This window comes from Thermobia domestica, chromosome 13, assembly GCF_964235325.1.
Source record: "Thermobia domestica chromosome 13, izTheDome1.hap1.1, whole genome shotgun sequence".
NCBI lineage: Eukaryota > Metazoa > Arthropoda > Insecta > Zygentoma > Lepismatidae > Thermobia > Thermobia domestica.
The window spans coordinates 134,271,861-134,290,776 of NC_137466.1; the positions used below are offsets into that span (position 1 = coordinate 134,271,861).

At 35.3% G+C, this 18,916-nt stretch overlaps 1 protein-coding gene across 1 annotated transcript in view; it reads right to left on the bottom strand.

Annotated features, from left to right (window-relative positions):
• The window catches only part of LOC145668532 (sodium/potassium/calcium exchanger 4-like), a 121,928-nt gene that overhangs the window by 16,679 nt on the left and 86,333 nt on the right, over nucleotides 1-18,916 (bottom strand). Inside the window, exons 5-6 of the mRNA XM_081736514.1 lie at nucleotides 15,947-16,048; nucleotides 13,568-13,690 (exon numbers count right to left, since the gene is read on the bottom strand). Of these exons, the coding sequence (XP_081592640.1) occupies nucleotides 13,568-13,690; nucleotides 15,947-16,048 (225 nt within the window). The remainder of the gene's footprint in view (nucleotides 1-13,567; nucleotides 13,691-15,946; nucleotides 16,049-18,916) is intronic.

Genomic DNA, 18,916 nt, shown 5'->3' on the forward strand with positions numbered 1-18,916 from the left:
TTATTATTCTGCTAAACTAATTATATAACAATGTTGCTATGTAAAATTAAAAATACGGAATATAGAGAAACATTACACTACAACCGACAAAATGAGAACACATGAACTGATGGTGAATCAAAACTGGCCAAAAACTCTAAAATCGATACTTGCTTTCTAAAGCTAGTTGTTCCAAACTCTATAATCAACGGGACTTTAGTATATGCAAACTGATCTAAAAGAACTCTAATATTACATACCATCAACATTACATCAATAAAGTAGGCCTGCTCATCAGAACACAGTTTATTCATATTAACCCCTTACTGTATGTCGTTAATTATGACACCCTAGTTGTTGATAAATATTTCTCGCCGGGGCACCACTTTACTTTTAAATTCTGTTCACCATCATCTTCAGCTTTTAAGAAAAAGTATTCTTTCAAATGTTCGAACGATAAAATATCTTCGTTCTCCATCTTTATAAAAACAACACCAATCAAAGTAAAATAGACTACCAGTACCATTGCACTCGTAGTTCACTCACTGGAGATCAATATTGAAACAGGAAGTAGTAGCAAATTTCTACCACTTCTGGCTCTAATACAGAAATAAAGAGTGGAGATGGAACATTTACTTGAGACTCTGAATCATTAAAAAAAAAAAAAAAAAAAAAAGACTCCTCCCTGCATAGTATAGTTTGGAAGACCAGTACAATTGTTATTATTTATAGGCCTATAGTGCAGTATACGTGTGTCTGAAGAAGGTCTGAGCAACCTCAATATACTCATGCCTGATTTAATTTTACCACTGACAGATTTTCTCACGGAATTTGTGTATCATCTTTCTTTCTCTTTTATTATTTTTTTTAAGTAAAACTCCATTTTATTATCAACCTAATATATTGATGTTCCCATTTCGTATTCCTTTCTTACCAGATGGGATGGTAAGAAAAGAGTAAAATTTTCCCAGACTGTTGGATAAAAGCAAAACCATGTCATATGATGAGGTATTATACGGTGAAAAATAGTCAACAAAAATAAGCCACTATGGACTATTAAGGTGAGACTTGTACTTTATTGAGTGGAAATACGGAGAATAAGGTAGCGTCTCACGATTTTGTATCGTGAGACGCTCTGAGAAGATGGAGGAAAAAGATATGCAGCTATTTCCATGTTTATTTTTAATGTTATTCTGATAGCATACTCTAATCCTTCTTCTTCTTCTTCTTGTGATTTTATTATTATTGCCTTCACATCGGTCTAGTAGCTAGCGTTTATGCTTTTAGTGCAAGTAGTTCCCGGTTCGATTCTGGCGGGAAGGTATTAAATTATTCGAACGGATTACGGTGGTTCGCATTTCACCTTAAACTGTAGGTCCCAGTGACGGACGGGTCAGGATTTTTGTCTGGGTCACCAGAGTTTAGTCTCGCTTCTCGAATCCTGTCTAACTCGGTGATAAGGGCATTCCAAATCGATTACCTAGAAGCAGCTAAGTTACCAGCTCTACACTATTAGTGTAGAATTTTATGAAAGCGCAACATTGCGGTATCAACATTTGCGGTACTGCGACATGTACTTCGAGTATCGACATTAGTGACACTGGGACATTTGCGGTACTATTCAAAATAATTTCTTATTCTCCAAGCTTTGAGAGGATATTTTCGGATGTTTAATTAGTTCAGTTAGTGTGTTTTCTATTCTTCCGTTCAATCTTATGTACTGACGTCGTCTACGTTTCCCTTCAATATTTAAAGTTCTTTCATATAAGTAGTCGTTGTACACAGTCCCACCTTTTAGATACTTCACTAAACAGTATACATTAGGAGTTGACTTACCTATTAGTGATTTGAGTCTGTGGTTCCACCCTTCAACGCGTGGGAGACCAGGGTTCGATTCCAGGCGGGAGCTCATGTGGTTCGGATTCCACGTTAATCAGTAGGTCCCGTCTCATATAACTCCGCTGCTGAAAGGGATGTTAAACTCAAATTTAACTCAACTCCACCCTTTAACAACATTATTTGTTCTGTACTGTTGATTCGAGCAGTTCCATACGGAGATGTTAATACAGGGATTATTTAACCACTCTTCTATAAAATAATCTAAAAACCTCTCAAGTCTTTCGTGATGTGGTGCATTCTTACATAATGGAAAGCCACCAAACATCGATATGATCTAAGGAAGAAATGCTAAAGAAAAACACATTATGAGGATAACCTCACCTCTGGAACTGATTTATAGTCATTTGCGAGTCCTTATTCCTGAACCTTCCTCCACAAGTACAGATTAAAATGGAAAGTACACCCATTACTGTGCGTTCCCGGCAACACTGTTCTTGCTATTGCTGAGATGCTATTGCGGCTTGCTAGAAATCTAATTTGATTAATTTCGGATTCCAATCCATTGAAAAACCAAACTGAAAAACCTCTGATATGTCTTACTATCTCTTCTGCTGGTAAGAGGCAGATCAAAAGGACAATGTTTTTTTCCTTCAAGTTGCTTCCGATGTCTACGTGTATTGTATATAATTGGACAAACTTTCGACTATTACACTTAAATGTTCCGTCCATGAAAAACGTAATGTGCTCAGTTGCACACTGTGTTCCCCTTCTCAGTGCAATCTATTAACATTCTTCCTTCTTCTGTGGTGTCATCTGCGTCTCGTCATCTATCTCAGTATGTACCACAAATGTCCCATTGTCTAAGGAAAAGTTTTGAACAGTACCGCAAATGTCCCAGAAAAACTGGTTTTCTCATTGTACCGCAAATATCCTGATACCGAATTGTATAGTGGACTACAAATTCTCCCACTTAATATTCTGAGCAATATTTGCATTCTTTCTTCTCTGTCTTTGATATATGAAGATAACCAAGATAGTTCTGTCGCTTTTACACCCACCATCTTCGAACATCGATATGTCACCTAAGACGCATCTGGAAGATCAAAATTAGTCCCCATCAGCATCGACAATCTGCCAACGTTCTGGAAGGCCATAGATTCCATCACGGTAGAACTTGATAGGTCGTGAAGCGAAAAAAGTATTAAGTGCATTTTGCACCTCTACTAGGAATTTGAACTGGCGTCCTCTAAGGTGATTGTCCAAGGAAAGGAACAGGTGATAATCGGACGGTACAATGTCCGGAGAGTATGGCGGATGCAATAGTGTGTCGCATCCAAGGCGTAGAATGGTGTTCGGGTCATCCTAGTTACGTGGGGCTTAGCGTTGTCCTGTAACAGGAGGACTCCTTTGCGATTTAGAAGTGTTGGCTTCAGAGTTTTGAGTTTTCCTTGAACAGGGCTCAACTGCTGACCAGTTGCATTGATGCTCTGAGCAGCTGGTAGCAGTTCCCGATGCACGATGCCACAAGCAGTCCACTAAACACACAGGAGGACCTTCTTCTGGTGCAGTGCAGGTTACGGCTGTTTTGGAACCGGTTCATGGGATGCTAACCAATGATGACGGCGCCGTGGACCTTCGTAAGGACCCTATTCACATGTCAAGACTCTGTCCAGCAATGACTCCTTCCTCAGATGAGACAGCAAAGAAACACAGGTGTGTGCTCGCGTTTCCTTCTGGCCCTGAGTCAAATCATGTGAGACCCAACTTTAATGCTTCCCAACATGATGATGTGCTGCTCAATGGCTTTTCCACTCACACTGAATTGTAGTTCCATTTCCTCACATGTCTGGCTACTGTTCGCTTCAATTTCTGCCTGAAGATCTTTATTTTGTACATGTGTTGATCTTCCGCCATGTGTTGCGTCTTTGAGTGTTTCGTTACGGTCCTTAAACTTCTTAAACCACCGCTGCACTGTCCGCGTAGTCACAACATCCTTACCAAAGGCCTGGTATATCTTCCTCCCCGCTGCAGCGGCGTTTGACCCCAGTTTGAATTTGTACAGCACAGACGCCCTTACGACGCTCTGTGGAGATCCCATGTTCACTCTGTCCTTACGCACGTTCACGGTGTAACTGAGCTGCTACAACCAGGTAGTACGTTGGAAATACCCACACCAACAACTGACCTTCGCCTTATCCCCATTCTCATTCAACTCACAGTGTGAGAGCCCATTAAACACAGACCTCCACAAAAAGCGACAAAACTTTCTTGGTTACCTATATAGAATTCGTTATAGCTCGAAGTTTCGCAGAACTTCCAATGTTTCGTATGGGATCTTAAGGCAGCACCCTACGGCTTTTGTTCCATTACAGGTAAAATATATCTTATTATAATAATCGCACAACATCTGTTTTCTTATCACCTATTTTCTTCACTTCTAGGACAAATGAAGGACATGGGAGGAAAAAAATGGTAACCCTCATTTAAAAAAAAGGAATAATCTGAGTGCAGATACTCATTTGAACTAAACGGTGGGAACAGTTCAAGGTAGAAACAAAAGCATAATGAATCTGCTGTTCTTTCAAATTTGAACTCCTTGCACAGTTCAGTTCACATGGGTATTACCCTGTACTCAACTCACTATTTTCACTGAACACGCTGTTTGTACTCAACTTTTGTTTTCAACTAGACATATTAATTATAATGGTGTAAAAATATAATAATATTATTTAATTTTTAAAGTTCTTTTTTCATATCGGGGCCGCGGTGGCTCAGTGGTAGAGCGTTCACCTCTGGTGCTTGGGTCCCGGGTTCGATCCCAGCCCCCGTCAAGTAAACTTTGTGGTGGACAAACACCGTGTGCGTGGGTTTTCTTGGGTCTCTCCCGTTTCCTCCCACTTTCTTCATTCCACCATTTCATTCATTACTCATCATCACCGTCTCCTTTAGCCTAACCGGCATAACCGTGAGACGTAAAACTCAACGATTTCATTTCATTTCTTTTCTTTTTTCATATCGGACACTTAAGTTAATAGTCATCTGGATTATTTAATATATATGATTCCATGTTAAATAGTTTTACATATACAACGCAAAAGGATTTAAACTATGTATGTGACTGCTCTCATACAAATTCCATTGAGTTAAACGAGAAATTTTACGTGAAAGCAGTAGGACTATCTAGGAATAGCAGTGCCTCAGTTGCAGACCATTCATCTTAGTGTGTGAGGCCCCTGGTTCGATCCCAGCTTTCACCAACTTCGTTTTAATGGTGAAAATGCCTTGTGCCTAGACTTCCTCGAAAATCTCCCGTTTCCTCCCAGTTCATTATAATCTTCACCGGCTCCCTTAGCCTTATAGCATAATCATCGGACGTTAAATTGAAAAAAAGCAAGATAAAGTAGAATTGTAACAACTTTGTCATATGTGTGACGGCAATTGTAAACAACGAAATTAGTTCGCAGTCTTGCCGTCAGCATAATCTTCTCGGTCCTAACGTTCCCTACATGAGACATGAAATAGCTCTTTTTTAAAAAAAGAAGAAGAACAAGAAGTCTAGTGGTTTAATTATATTGGAGTGTGCAAGATTGACTCCCGTCTCTTTATATTGTTGATAGATGTCAGTATGTATTATGATGTATTTTTCGCGTCAACATTTTGTACTTCCCTTCTCAAATGTGTTGGGAATATGTCGTCAAAACTAATGGGATTTCAGCGAGTAGATGTAGGTAAGTACGTTTATTTTTAGTTAGAGTTGTTCATTGAATAGTGACGACAAGTTTAATTAATCATAGAGGAAAAATGGGGAAGACACATGTAAGAGTAATACATCATTCATTGGCGGCGTAAGGGCGGGGCGAGCGGTGCCCTCGCCCCGGGCCCCACTCTCTGGGGGCCCCCGACGGTAGGTAAAAAAAATAATTACTAAGGAACTTTGTTAGCATGAGCCGTATAAGGGCTGTTGAGGTTTATAATCCACATCTTCCCTAAAAGGAAACGCAATTAATTGTCAATCAATATTACACCAAATGACGGATGAAACAACAGAAATATCTGTCTAATAAAGCTAATCAGTACCGGATTTCGGTATAACCTATAAGCTTCGGGCCTCACTCTCTTGGAGGCTCCCAAAGAAATTTAAAGGAAAAAGCTCTGAATATAGGTGAAAAATAAAGTAAACGTTTCACTTTCTTGGGACCCCCAAGAAAATCAAAGAAAAAAGTTAAACGTAGGTGAAAAATAAATAAAATAAAAGTTTCACTCTCTTGGGGCCCCAAAGAAATTTAAAGGAAAAAATTATGTGGATTAAAATATGAACAAAATAAAAATTTTCCTTTGTTCAATAACCTCAGAGAAATTTAAAGGAAAAACCTGTGTAGATTAAAATATAATAAAAGAAAGTCAAAGTATATTGTATTATTTACAATCTAAGATCTTATGATGCAAGTAATGGGGCCTCATCTGCTAGCCTGCTTTCTAAAACATCACTGTTTATTTATTTATTTATTCATATATCAGTCCAAGAGAAGGGTAGAAAGAAAGGATTAACGAAATGCTTTATTAGGGTACTAGCATTAGTGATGTGAGGTAGAAAATTTTCCGCTATATTTTTCCGGAAAATTTTCCGTTCTAAAAAAAATATCAGTAATCAAGCAACAATTCATCAGTAATCATAAAATTGGTTGAATTCATGTACAGAAATGTAAAAAAGGGAAAGATCGTTTAAAGAATCTAAAAATTTTCATGGCTCACACATTTTCAGTACTATGTAAGAACAAGTTAAATAATTTTTAATGAATCGAAATATTTTCTGTCTTATATGGAAAAATTGTAGAACTTTTTATGAGTCGGAAAATTTTCATCATTTTGAAGCAAAGAGTAAAACAACTTTGAATCGGAAAGTTTTATTGCTCTCTAGAAACAAGTGAAAGGAATTTTCATAGATCGGAAAATTTTCATCACGATGGAGAAACAAATGGAAAAAACTTTTCATAAGCTGGACAATTTTGGATGTTATGTATAGTGATGTTAGGTGGAAATTTTTCCTATATTTAACTGCACATTCAGCTACAAAATTTAATTTCTGTAGAGGAAAGTTAGTTAGCAACAATTATAATTTTCCAATTAGCTTTCGGGAACCGGAAAAATTTCTAATATTTCAAGTTTGGAAGTAAAATTTTACACAGTGTTTCTCTCTCTCTTTTCATCTGAGAGCTCCTTCGTTGCTAAGCGGTTAGAATACGCGCCTTTGGCATGGAAGACCTGGCTTCGATTCCCAGCGGGAGCTCATGTAGTTCGGATTTCTCGTTAATCAGTTGGTCCCGTCTTATATAGTCTCGCTGCTGAAAGGGACGTTAAACTCAAAATCAACTCAATTCAACCTCTCTCTCTCTCTCTCTCTCTCTCTCTCTCTGTGTGTGTGTATGCCAAGTGCAGAGAACATGAGTTCGTAGAGTACAAATATCCCTTTCTATTATTTAAAATTTCAATTTATTAAAAGTCATGAATATTTTTCGATTCATAAAAGCATACTCCACTTATTCCTATATCGTTGTTTAGCTATAAAATTTATTGGTAATAAATATGTCTTAAAAAGTTTCATGAAGTGAAAATCTAACGATTCTTCATTTCAAGAATGTTTGAAAAACTTCAATGCGTTCTTCCCTCAGAATCCACCTTTCATCTTACAATATTAGACTTCGTCAGTTTAATGCGCATAAGACGGTTTTCTCATAGCTTTACTACTTTTATCGATTTACATTCTGCAACATTTATAAATAAGTAGATATACTAGAGAGAGAAAGAGAGAAACACTATTTAAATTTTTACTTCCCAAATTGAAATATTAGAAAATTTTCTAGTTCCCGAAATCTAATTGGAAAATTATGATTTGTTGCTGTCTAATTTTCCTCTACAGGAATTGTATATCTCAATGTGCAGTTAAATATAGTGGAAAAATTTCCACCTAACATCACTATACATAATATCCAAAACTGTCCGGATTATGAAAAGTGTTTTCACTTGTTTCTACATCGTGATGAAAATTTTCCTATGCATGAAAATTCCTTACATTTGTTTCTACAGAGCAATAAAACTTTCCGATTCAGAAAAAGTTGTTTTACTTTTTGCTTCAAAATGACGAAAATTTTCCGACATAAAAAGTTCTTCAATTTTTCCATACAAGACACAAAATCTTTCGATTTATGAAAATTGTCTGAGCCATGAAAATTTTCAGATTCTTTAAACGATCTTTCACTTCTTAACATTTTTATACATGATTTCAATCAATTTTATGAATACTGAGGAACTGTTACTTGATCACTGATATTTGTTAAGAACGGAAAGTTTTCCGGAAAAATATAGAAGAAAATTTTCCACCTCATATCACGGCTAAACAACGATATAGGAATACGTGGAGTATGTTTTTATGAATCGGAAAATTTTCCGTTTCAAAATTTTCCGAAAAATTTTCATCACTGTGCAGGACAGACAGTTCTTCGATTCATGAAAAATTGTTTCACTTGTTCCTACATAGTACTAAAAATTGTGTGTCATGAAAATTTTCAGATTCTTTAAACAATCTTTCAATTTTTAACATTTCTATACATGAATTTAATTAATTTATGAATACTGAGGAATTGTTACTTGATCACTCATATTTGTTAAGAACGGAAAATTTTCCGGAAAAGTACAGAAGAAAATTTTTCACCTCACATCACGGCTATACAACGATGTAGGAATAAGTGGAGTATGTTTTCATCACTGACTAGCATTCTGTTGCTAACTGAAAGCTCTTAGGAGCAGACGCTATAGTCGCAGATTCACTTCTTTTTCTTCTGTCTTTTTCTTTTGTCCTTTATAAGTCGAATTTTCAGCGAGCGAAACCCTTTTGCTCAGCTGGTTTCCCCTTTTCTGCTCTTGCGTTTTGGCGTATGAATTTACATTTCAGCCCACAAATTTAGAATGAAGAAAATGTTCAATAAGAAAACAGGTGTTCAAATATTCAAAATACTTCAGCATTATATTTAATTCAACTCCTGATTGTAGAACAGTTCTCACAAATCATTCGATTTGTTGACATACAACGTGATTCTGTTCAGGTTCGGGAAGCATTTATTGATTTTATCTCTGTCAAAGGAAAGAATGCTGAGAGTATTTCTGTTGAAATACTGAAGTAACTACAACGTGATAGGCTTCATATTAAGATTGCAGAGGCCAATCTTGTGATAAAATCAGTCTACAATGACCGAACAATATTTTGAAGTTCAAACTTTGATACGGAATATAAGTCTTTTGGCCATTTTTGTTCCTTGTAACAATAATTCATTGAACCTTGTGGCTTACATGCTGCGCACGTTAACGTTCTGGCGAACACTTTGTTTGGAGCAATGTATAGTTTTTGCTATTCTTCTCTAGATCTACTCACCGATGGAATGTGCTGCAAAATCACGTAAAGATTGGTCTGAAACGTAAAACTGACACTAGATGGAGTTCAAGCAGAAGCTTTGGAGACACTTTCTAGTCAATTGGATGAAGTAATTGATCTGTTGGAAGATCTGCGTGACACTTCGACTGAAACACTTGATACTAGAAGAGATTCTGGTTTTCTTCTTGCAAGCATACAGTCATTTAACTTCATCGCTTTATTATATTTCTGGTCTGCAAATCTCTCATATATTGATCGGATCCAAACCTTCCTTCAATCTCAGGGTATGAGTTTCAATCAAACTCTTATTCAGTTACAGAGCCTGGTTGACACCACTGATACCTGGAGATTTGAGCTGGGCAAGGAAATCATATCTGCAGCTGAAGGAAGTTGCAGGCCATAAAACATAACTGTAGATACACACAGGAGAAAGAAATGCATGCCTGAAGAAGCAAAGAATGAACCCCTGACTGCACAGGCCAAAGTGAAGCATTCTATAAATGAAATTCTAGATGAAATGAGACAACAAATGTATGATCATTTTACTCAGATGCATGACCTGAACAACAGATTTGGATTCCTGTGTTTCATGGCCAACTTTGTGCAGCAGCTAGATTATAAGAGCAAGGAAAGGCTAAAAGCATGTTGATCTGATTTGGCTTTGTTCTACCCGAATGACCTGGATGACTTGGAATTATTTCAGGATTGTAAGGATATAATCCGTTCCCTAAGGTGTGCTCAGAAAGCTAAAGAACAGCTTGACTTTTCCCCACAAGGCATCTTGAAATATGTATCTTCAAATAGAGCTTGAATTTTACTAAAGTTTGCCAACCGCTCTTCAGATTTTGATAACACTGCACGTATCTGTCGCATCGTGTGAAAGGTCTTTCAGCAAAATGAAATTGATAAAATCATACTTGCGTTCCACAGTGAGTCAAGAAAGATTCACGAATCTGGACATTCTTTCTATCGAAAATGAAATAGCATCTACTTTGGATTTTGATAATATAGTTGATACTTTCGCTGCTACCAAAGCAAGAAAGGTATCATTCTGAAAGTTGGTGGAACACAGGCTAATATGGTAGTGGAACTACTGTCGAAAGTAGTTTCATGTTTGAAGTGAAGGCAATAAAAATACAAACATACCAAAAGAGTAATATAATAAAAAGCCGTTAAGATCTGTCATTGACTGGTGATAGCTGGTAATGAAAAGTAGGATGGTATAACCCGTAGTAGAATTCTGTGCTTACATATTTAATCTATAATATATTCCCAATTATTCAATACACTCACGATTTTTTGTTATAATATATTCTAATACTAAGTATGTTAGTAAATGGTAATGGAAATAGTAATAAGTGACAGAATATAAATATGACTGAATTATTAAATACAAAATAATATAATCATAAAACAAGTGTGAAATCTGGAAACAATAGTAAAATAGACAAGCAGGAGAGAAATATTCTAGTGCTTAACTATTCATTGATACTTCGGCAAAAGTAGTGGGACTAAATAAATAGTACATTATCACTGGCGAGAAACCTAGTGAAAGATAAATGAAAAACACACGCAGAAGAGAAATCTATTCTAGCTATTATTTACTGATAGTTCGGTAAAAAAAAAAAAAAAAAAAAAAAAAGTGTTTAAGTATTGTGTATGATCACTGGAGAGGAACCTAATGTTAAAGTGAATGGGGCTAATTGTAGAAGGAAAATCTAATCAAATAAAACCCATGTAGCGCAAATTCAGACAGGGAAAAACTATGAATAAACTGACTCATATAAGAAATTGCACAGGAGAAACGCCAAAGGAGAGAACCAAAGAAAGAATTCTAGAAAACATAGAGCTTACATTTAGAAATCTCATCGGTTATATTATTATTTGTATTTTTTTTTTTCAATATCAGCTCATTGGTACATTTTGTAGATAAATTTGTCTCTAAATGTATTATTAGGAGCATTACTTCCACTATTCCATCTAATTACAGTACGCGTTGATACTAGGATAATATAGGTGTAGGATAAATTCTGGATTCTTGATTGTTAAGTTTTGTTTGTTCTTAAGATTATGTTATTTTTGTCCTGGGTTGTAGTTTCCGTTACACTTGTATCCCTAATCCTTTTTCTATCGTGCCCTTTGTTTAAAAATGAATAAAAAGGAAAACAATATGCAATGATAATCTTGGCCCAGTTTTAGTTTTAGATACCAGCCTGAAGGAGGTTCTAAGTATTAAAAAATAGATAGGGATGCTGAATGTCATCCCATTTGTTTAATATATATATATCAGATTAAAATGATCTAAACACACACACCAACGGGAAAGGGGGAAGAGTAAACAGAAAAAATGATTATGTGAATGAATGTCAAAAATAGAAGTGTATAAATCACGATTGTTCGAAAAGGGGCCCCAATCTACTTCACTGGCCCCGGGCCCCAGTTTGCCTTACGCCGCCACTGACATCATTTGTACTTTCTTATAAGCACAAGAAAATTGTACTTTCGTGGATAATACAGTAGACCCCGAAAAAAATGTAGAAAGCAAAATTCTTCCACGGATGGGTGTTTAAATAGACGAGCTGTTTTTCGTCTAACAATTTTATATAATGGTATATTATAATAGTATTTTTATTAAAACATCAACATACTGTAAGGGACTTGGAGAAGTAATTGAAAGAAAAAGTATGGATCTACGTTTTGGCTTCGCATTCGGGAGGTCGTGAGTTCGATTCTTACTGCCAACCATCATGACTGGGGTTTTCCAGGGTTTTTCTTAGTCCTACCAGGCAAATGCCGAGATGGTACCTACTTAACATGCCCTGGCCGATATCTTCCTAAATTCTTTCCATTGTTATTGTTGTTGTTAAATATCCAGTATAAAATGGCCTCTGAGCCGTATCTGGTTAAAAATAAATAATAAATAAAAACTACAAAATGGATTGGGGGAAGAAATCAAGAGTCCCTGTGTTGCTGACAACATGCAAAGGAATAGGTATTTCATACACGTGAGAACGGAAAATTTCAGCGGAAAAGAAGAGAAACTTTGTAATGTTTTTGTTTGGAAGTGTAATGTAAAACTTTACACTTAAATGTAATAATTAACACATTTGTTCTTGAATTTTTCAAAATATAAAAAACATAAAGAAAGAATTTAACTATTTATCTTTTAAGATACACGTAATCAAACAAAATGAAATTCCAGTGTAAATCTTACTGCTATACTGTTAAGGGCTAAAGGAGACAAGTGATAATGAAAAGTGATGAAAAGTCGGTGGAATGAGACAGTGGGAGGAGACAAGAAAACCCATGACATCAACGTCGTCCTCTACGAACTCGCTTGGCAATATATCGAATCAAGGACCCTTCGAACAGGAAGTAAGAACACTATCATTGAACTACCACACCACAGACGTAAAGAAACAAAATTATAAATATTTCTATACCAAGAAACCCGTTTCAATCAAAAGAATCGGAATAAAATGGCAAAATTATATATTAAAAAAGTTGTAAGGTAATTATCGTATTGAACAAGACCCGATGTCTCCTAGAGGGGTTATGGGGTTACTCGTAACCTACCGTCAGCACTAAAATTTTGGGGTTATTTTAGGATCATTTATTATTTAATCTAATATAAATAAAATAAAGAGTTTGTTTGTGTGTTTGTGTGCGGCCTGGGCACCAAACGAGTGGACCGAGAGTTACCAAAATTTGGTCACGCGTACCTTGGTCCATAGGCCGCAGATCAAGACGTAGCGTTGTTTTTTTTTTAATTCGAATCAGGGGCGTCTCAGGGGGGCGTTTAGTAGAAAATGACCGATATAAGTGTCAAATTCATAGTTTTCGCGGTCGCTGAGATCAATGGTAAAACTGATCACATTAAATTCCAAATTCACCCCATTCGACTGCGGGCCGGAGGTCACCGGAGGAGGGGAATGGAATACCGAGTCATGTAAAAGTAATCCAAAATGACCGATATTAGTGTCAAATCCATAGTTTTCGCGGTCGCTGAAATGAATGGTGATACCCCCACAGGCGTTGACTTCCAAATACAGTCCCCATGCAAACAGCTAGTATTAAATATATGTAAAGGAAAATTAGAAATTTGAGACAAAAAAATCTCAGGACTGAGGAGGATAAGTAATAGTAACCTAATAAAACATTTCCCATTACAACAGTACGACAGTATGAGTACATTGAAGTCAAGATAGAGTGCACTTGGACCAGTAGACTATGAAAAACATTTCTATCCTCCTGAAAATAAAATATAGAAATAACTTCTAGGCCTTACTTTTATTGCTAAGATAACACTATACAGTAAATTACCTGATGAGAGACTTTTTATTTCCCAGTCGCCTTCTGTATTATGCGTCGACCGATATGTTGTTTGATTTGTTCCAGAACCGCCTTTATCCGAGCTCGATATAGAATTCTCAGGTACTTTCAGATCTAGAAAATAATAATAATAAAATGATACGACAGTAACAGTAAGTAATAATGTAATGGATCTTAGAGTCAGGGCCGTGCCGTGGGGGGGGGGGGGCGAGCGAGGCGACGGCCCCGGGCGCCGAAGTAAGGGGGCGAAAAATTCGGGAGAAAAAGGAAAACAGATAGGAAAAATGCTTGGAATATATGTATGGGGGCGCCGTCGTATACTCTCGCCCCGGGCGCTGATTTTCCACGGCACAGCCCTGCTTAGAGTACAATGTACGATATTATTATATATAACAGAACCTATCATATGCTGGAGAACACATACTGATTTTCAAAGCCCCTTTTGTCTAATTTTGTATAGAAAACCTCGATTTGATACTTAGTTGGAAGTATTTGGTTCGAATCACTGGTTGAACTACATTTTTTATTCACATAGGAATGGTGACTTACAACGAAAGTATTCATTTGCACTCTGTTAGTTTGCAAATTAAAAGTATAACAAAAATGTGTATATTGTAAGTTTTCAAATCATGTCCTATACATCCTTAGAATTATTGTCTCAGCAACTTATTTTAAAGAGTTCCTTTCCTCGAGTTAAACAGTACTAATCTAGCAAGTGTCAATGTTTCATATAAGATAAATAATTGTCAGTTTATAGTATAGATTATATCATACTTTCTCCTTGGTGTTATCAATAAACATATGTCAGTATCTTAAACAAAGTTTATAACTTACAAAAGCTTATAATTTACAAATTAAATAAATCGTCCTAAAATTGGTATGTAACTCCAAGGACGCCGATCCTGGAAGGGTGGGAGCTCGGAACCCCCAAAGCTCATGTGGGCCATCCCATATATTTTTATGAATATGTATATTTACTCGTATATATATTTGTAATTGTTATATGTATTGTTATGTTTATTTTATATGTATTTTTATTGTTATATGTATTGTTATGAATATACCATATTTGGCATAATTTGAATTCAATTTGTCTTTAAATCCTCATATAGATCCTTGTCTGCAGCCAAACACATATCTGAGTAGTCCCCCTCCAAAGTTACAGAGAAATCGACGCCCTTGTGTAACCCGTTTTTCTTTCTAATGTATATACATCAACCCTTTAGGTTTGAGATTTTTCGATGATTGGCCAAAAATACCAATCGCCAACTTTCAAAAAACATATTTTTGTTTCGAACAATTTGCAAGTGTATCTTCTGTGAGAAAAGACAATTTTACACTTTAGGTTGTCCGTGAATATGTGTGCAGAAAACTTATAGCACATGCTAATTCAAAATTTATGTGCTATACTGTATTAAAAAAAAAAAACATTGCTTTTCATTCTATAATTAAAAGAAATATGTTATCATAGTGTCAGAGGCGGATCCAGGACGGACTTCCGGGAAGGGGGCGGTGGGTTGTAATACTACTACTTAGAGTTACTTTTAAGAGTTCCAAACTCTGGGATGGGTTTTATCTATGTAGACTAAATAAAATAAGAAAGTTTCCTCTTCTGGGGCGAGGAGATCGCCTCCCCATGGATCCGCCCCTGCATAGTGTTGTACAATAACTTAATAATAATATACTAAACCTAATACAATGCTTTTCAAACTGTAGTGAACCAAATTTTACAATACTCTCAACTCTATAATTTGTTAAGCTTTATAATACAAATCCTATTATTAGGAAAAGTTTATAATATAATTGCCAGTGTAATGAAACTTTGTGTTTGCAGCTGAATGTAAAGAAACATACTCGTAAGCTAGTACCTTCTTTCATTGGCAACACTGAGATATCAATCTCGATTATCTCTGTTGATAATTTTTTTTTTTTTTTATTGTATGGGTGAACCCGCATTTTCCCCCCAACTTCTTGATCCGAGAAGGAGTGGCTCTCCTTCAAAGTTTTCTGGAATTCCAAACTAAACATATGGAAATCACATGAAGTTTTGGCTGGATGTTAAAGATCTTCCAAATGACATATTGTCGACTTCGTAAGATCTCTACTATACGGCAGCTAAATTGCTATTTGGCATAAGATAATGATTTCGCTAGACACTACAGACAAACCTCCGGTGAGAAATTTGCCCTTAGTGGCTAAATAGTACAAGGTGTGATCTCGCATCATACGGTCTGAATACTACTTCCACATCAGAGCGTAGGGAGTACGTTGCTGTAAGCGTATTGGTCAACGCAAAAGCAGTGCTCAAGGTCAATCGTCAATTCAGCTGCCGTAAACAATAGTGACATTGTGAATGAACAAAATATTTACCTGTTTCCTGATTTCTTAACAAAGGACTTGAATCATCATATTGTGGAGATATTTTAACTAATTTACGAGCCCAAGCCGTTAAGGAAGGATTGAAATACATCACTGAAAAAAGAAAATTGAAAGGAACGTTAATTTTAATTCTATATCTATAGATAGATAGATATATTTTCTTAACGATATTCAGCAAAAATTAGGTCAAATGTTTATATTTCTGTCTTATGTAATAACAAAAGGAGAAAGGAAAACTCCTAGGAGTTATCTAATAGCGATCTCATATCAATCACTAAACAAAAAATCCGATCCATTATTATCACTAATTAAACTTCATGACTCAACTCGTTAATTAAAACTCCATGTATTTCATATGAAGGGTACAAATAATATATCTTTAATATTGTTTTATTGATCCTAAAGCAAAAATTTTAAGAAATCTTTAATAACTGATCAGTAAACCGGTGTTTTTCTGACAGTCTCCTTGGAAAACTAAATAAAATAATTTGTCTATTGAATTTAATATAAACATTCTTGAATATATCAGTGTTACTGTTCGTTTGATTGACTGTGAAGTTATATTTGATAACTTCATTTAAAAGGGAAAAGAAACTATCAAATATGGGACAGAAACAGTAATGTTGTTTTATACTAATTTCGACTTAGAAGTAAAACATTTAAATTAAATTAAATAGAAAATCTTAAATAAGACAAAGGATTCATCATTAACATATTGTTAGCATTTCACAAATCCGTAAAATAAAAATTAAAAAGAAATTATAATTGGAATTCGTCGGTCCAATACCAAAACCGCGAATGTGCAAATTTTGCTATTTTCACCTAAGTGCAGTTTCATGTTATTTGGGGCAAACATATTCCAATTCCAAAGTCCCATTTGTGAAATATGAGTATATTAGAAGTTATCGTCAATTCCTAAAACATGTACCTAAGTCTATATACTGATTTTTCGGAGTAATTTGAATATTAAAATGCTTATAACTCAAAATCAAATTTAGCACATTTGCGGTTTTGGCATTGGATCGACGAATGTCTAAGCATTTTTGTATCAAAAGATGAAGGTTGTTTTATTTCAGGTTTATTTCGTCAAGCGGACACACCGACAAAAGAAATAATCACTTCGTCAGAAGAAAAGGTCATTTCATCGAACATAGGGAACGGATATTTTGTCAAACTGTTACTTCGTAACAAAATAAATAAATAAAAAATTTAAAAAATAAAAAATACAAATTGACCACATCGTCAAAGAATCACTCCATCAAACGATCATATCTAGTAAAAAAAGTTACTTTGTCAAAAATGGAAAAAAGGATACCGATTAGTGGTTAGGTTACAGTACATTCGTGCGCAATATACTGTATGAGAAATCCCCTTAACTGAATTAGAAACAAAACGAAGTTGAGTGTGAAAGTAACCGATTCAATAGTTCACTGTATTCAACGAACCTCAATCCTAAAGCAAAAATTTTAAGAAATCTTTAATAACTGATCAGTAAACCGGTGTTTTTCTGACAGTCTCCTTGGAAAACTAAATAAAATAATTTGTCTATTGAATTTAATATAAACATTCTTGAATATATCAGTGTTACTGTTCGTTTGATTGACTGTGAAGTTATATTTGATAACTTCATTTAAAAGGGAAAAGAAACTATCAAATATGGGACAGAAACAGTAATGTTGTTTTATACTAATTTCGACTTAGAAGTAAAACATTTAAATTAAATTAAATAGAAAATCTTAAATAAGACAAAGGATTCAACATTAACATATTGTTAGCATTTCACAAATCCGTAAAATAAAAATTAAAAAGAAATTATAATTGGAATTCGTCGGTCCAATACCAAAACCGCGAATGTGCAAATTTTGCTATTTTCACCTAAGTGCAGTTTCATGTTATTTGGGGCAAACATATTCCAATTCCAAAGTCCCATTTGTGAAATATGAGTATATTAGAAGTTATCGTCAATTCCTAAAACATGTACCTAAGTCTATATACTGATTTTTCGGAGTAATTTGAATATTAAAATGCTTATAACTCAAATAAATAAATAAAAAATTTAAAAAATAAAAAATACAAATTGACCACATCGTCAAAGAATCACTCCATCAAACGATCATATCTAGTAAAAAAAGTTACTTTGTCAAAAATGGAAAAAAGGATACCGATTAGTGGTTAGGTTACAGTACATTCGTGCGCAATATACTGTATGAGAAATCCCCTTAACTGAATTAGAAACAAAACGAAGTTGAGTGTGAAAGTAACCGATTCAATAGTTCACTGTATTCAACGAACCTCAATCCAAGTTTTCATGTATGTTAAAAGATCTACATTTTCTGATTAAGCAAGAGTTGGATAATGGGTTCCACGTTCCACAATTGGCCAGTAGAAGTAGGAATCGTTTATTATAATGGTACTTGTTGACATAATTAGTTATGACTCTTTTCTTCATATGATTATCTTTACCACCAACACACTAGTAGTTCTTATTGGTCTGACTTGTTTAAGCCTCTACCTTGAAAACTGACAGACAAAAAGGCACCTTTATTTGGTTTTTGACTGTTTTCCCCAAAACGGTTAATTTTATTAAGAAAATGAATGAACCAATCCGAAAGAATATAAAATTTCGTATCAAAAACAGTTTTAAAAATTTCCCCAAGACTCAATTCTCTTGAAAAAATTAAAGATAAAAAGAACACAAACAAATTCAAAGTGTTTTAGTGAACTGACCTATGACTAATCAATAGCACGTGTTAGTGAGCTTTATTTTCCAAAATAGTTCTTATGAAATCGCCTCAATCATGTGAACAGACCGTGTCCGCTCTTATGATCGGAAATCTTGATAAATACATTGAATGGAATGCAGCAAAATACAGAATTCTGTAAGCGGTCACATCCAGCATTGCAATTCTGACCCGTGACACGGAGGCAGTCAGATTCATGACCCACCAGACTCGGCGACCC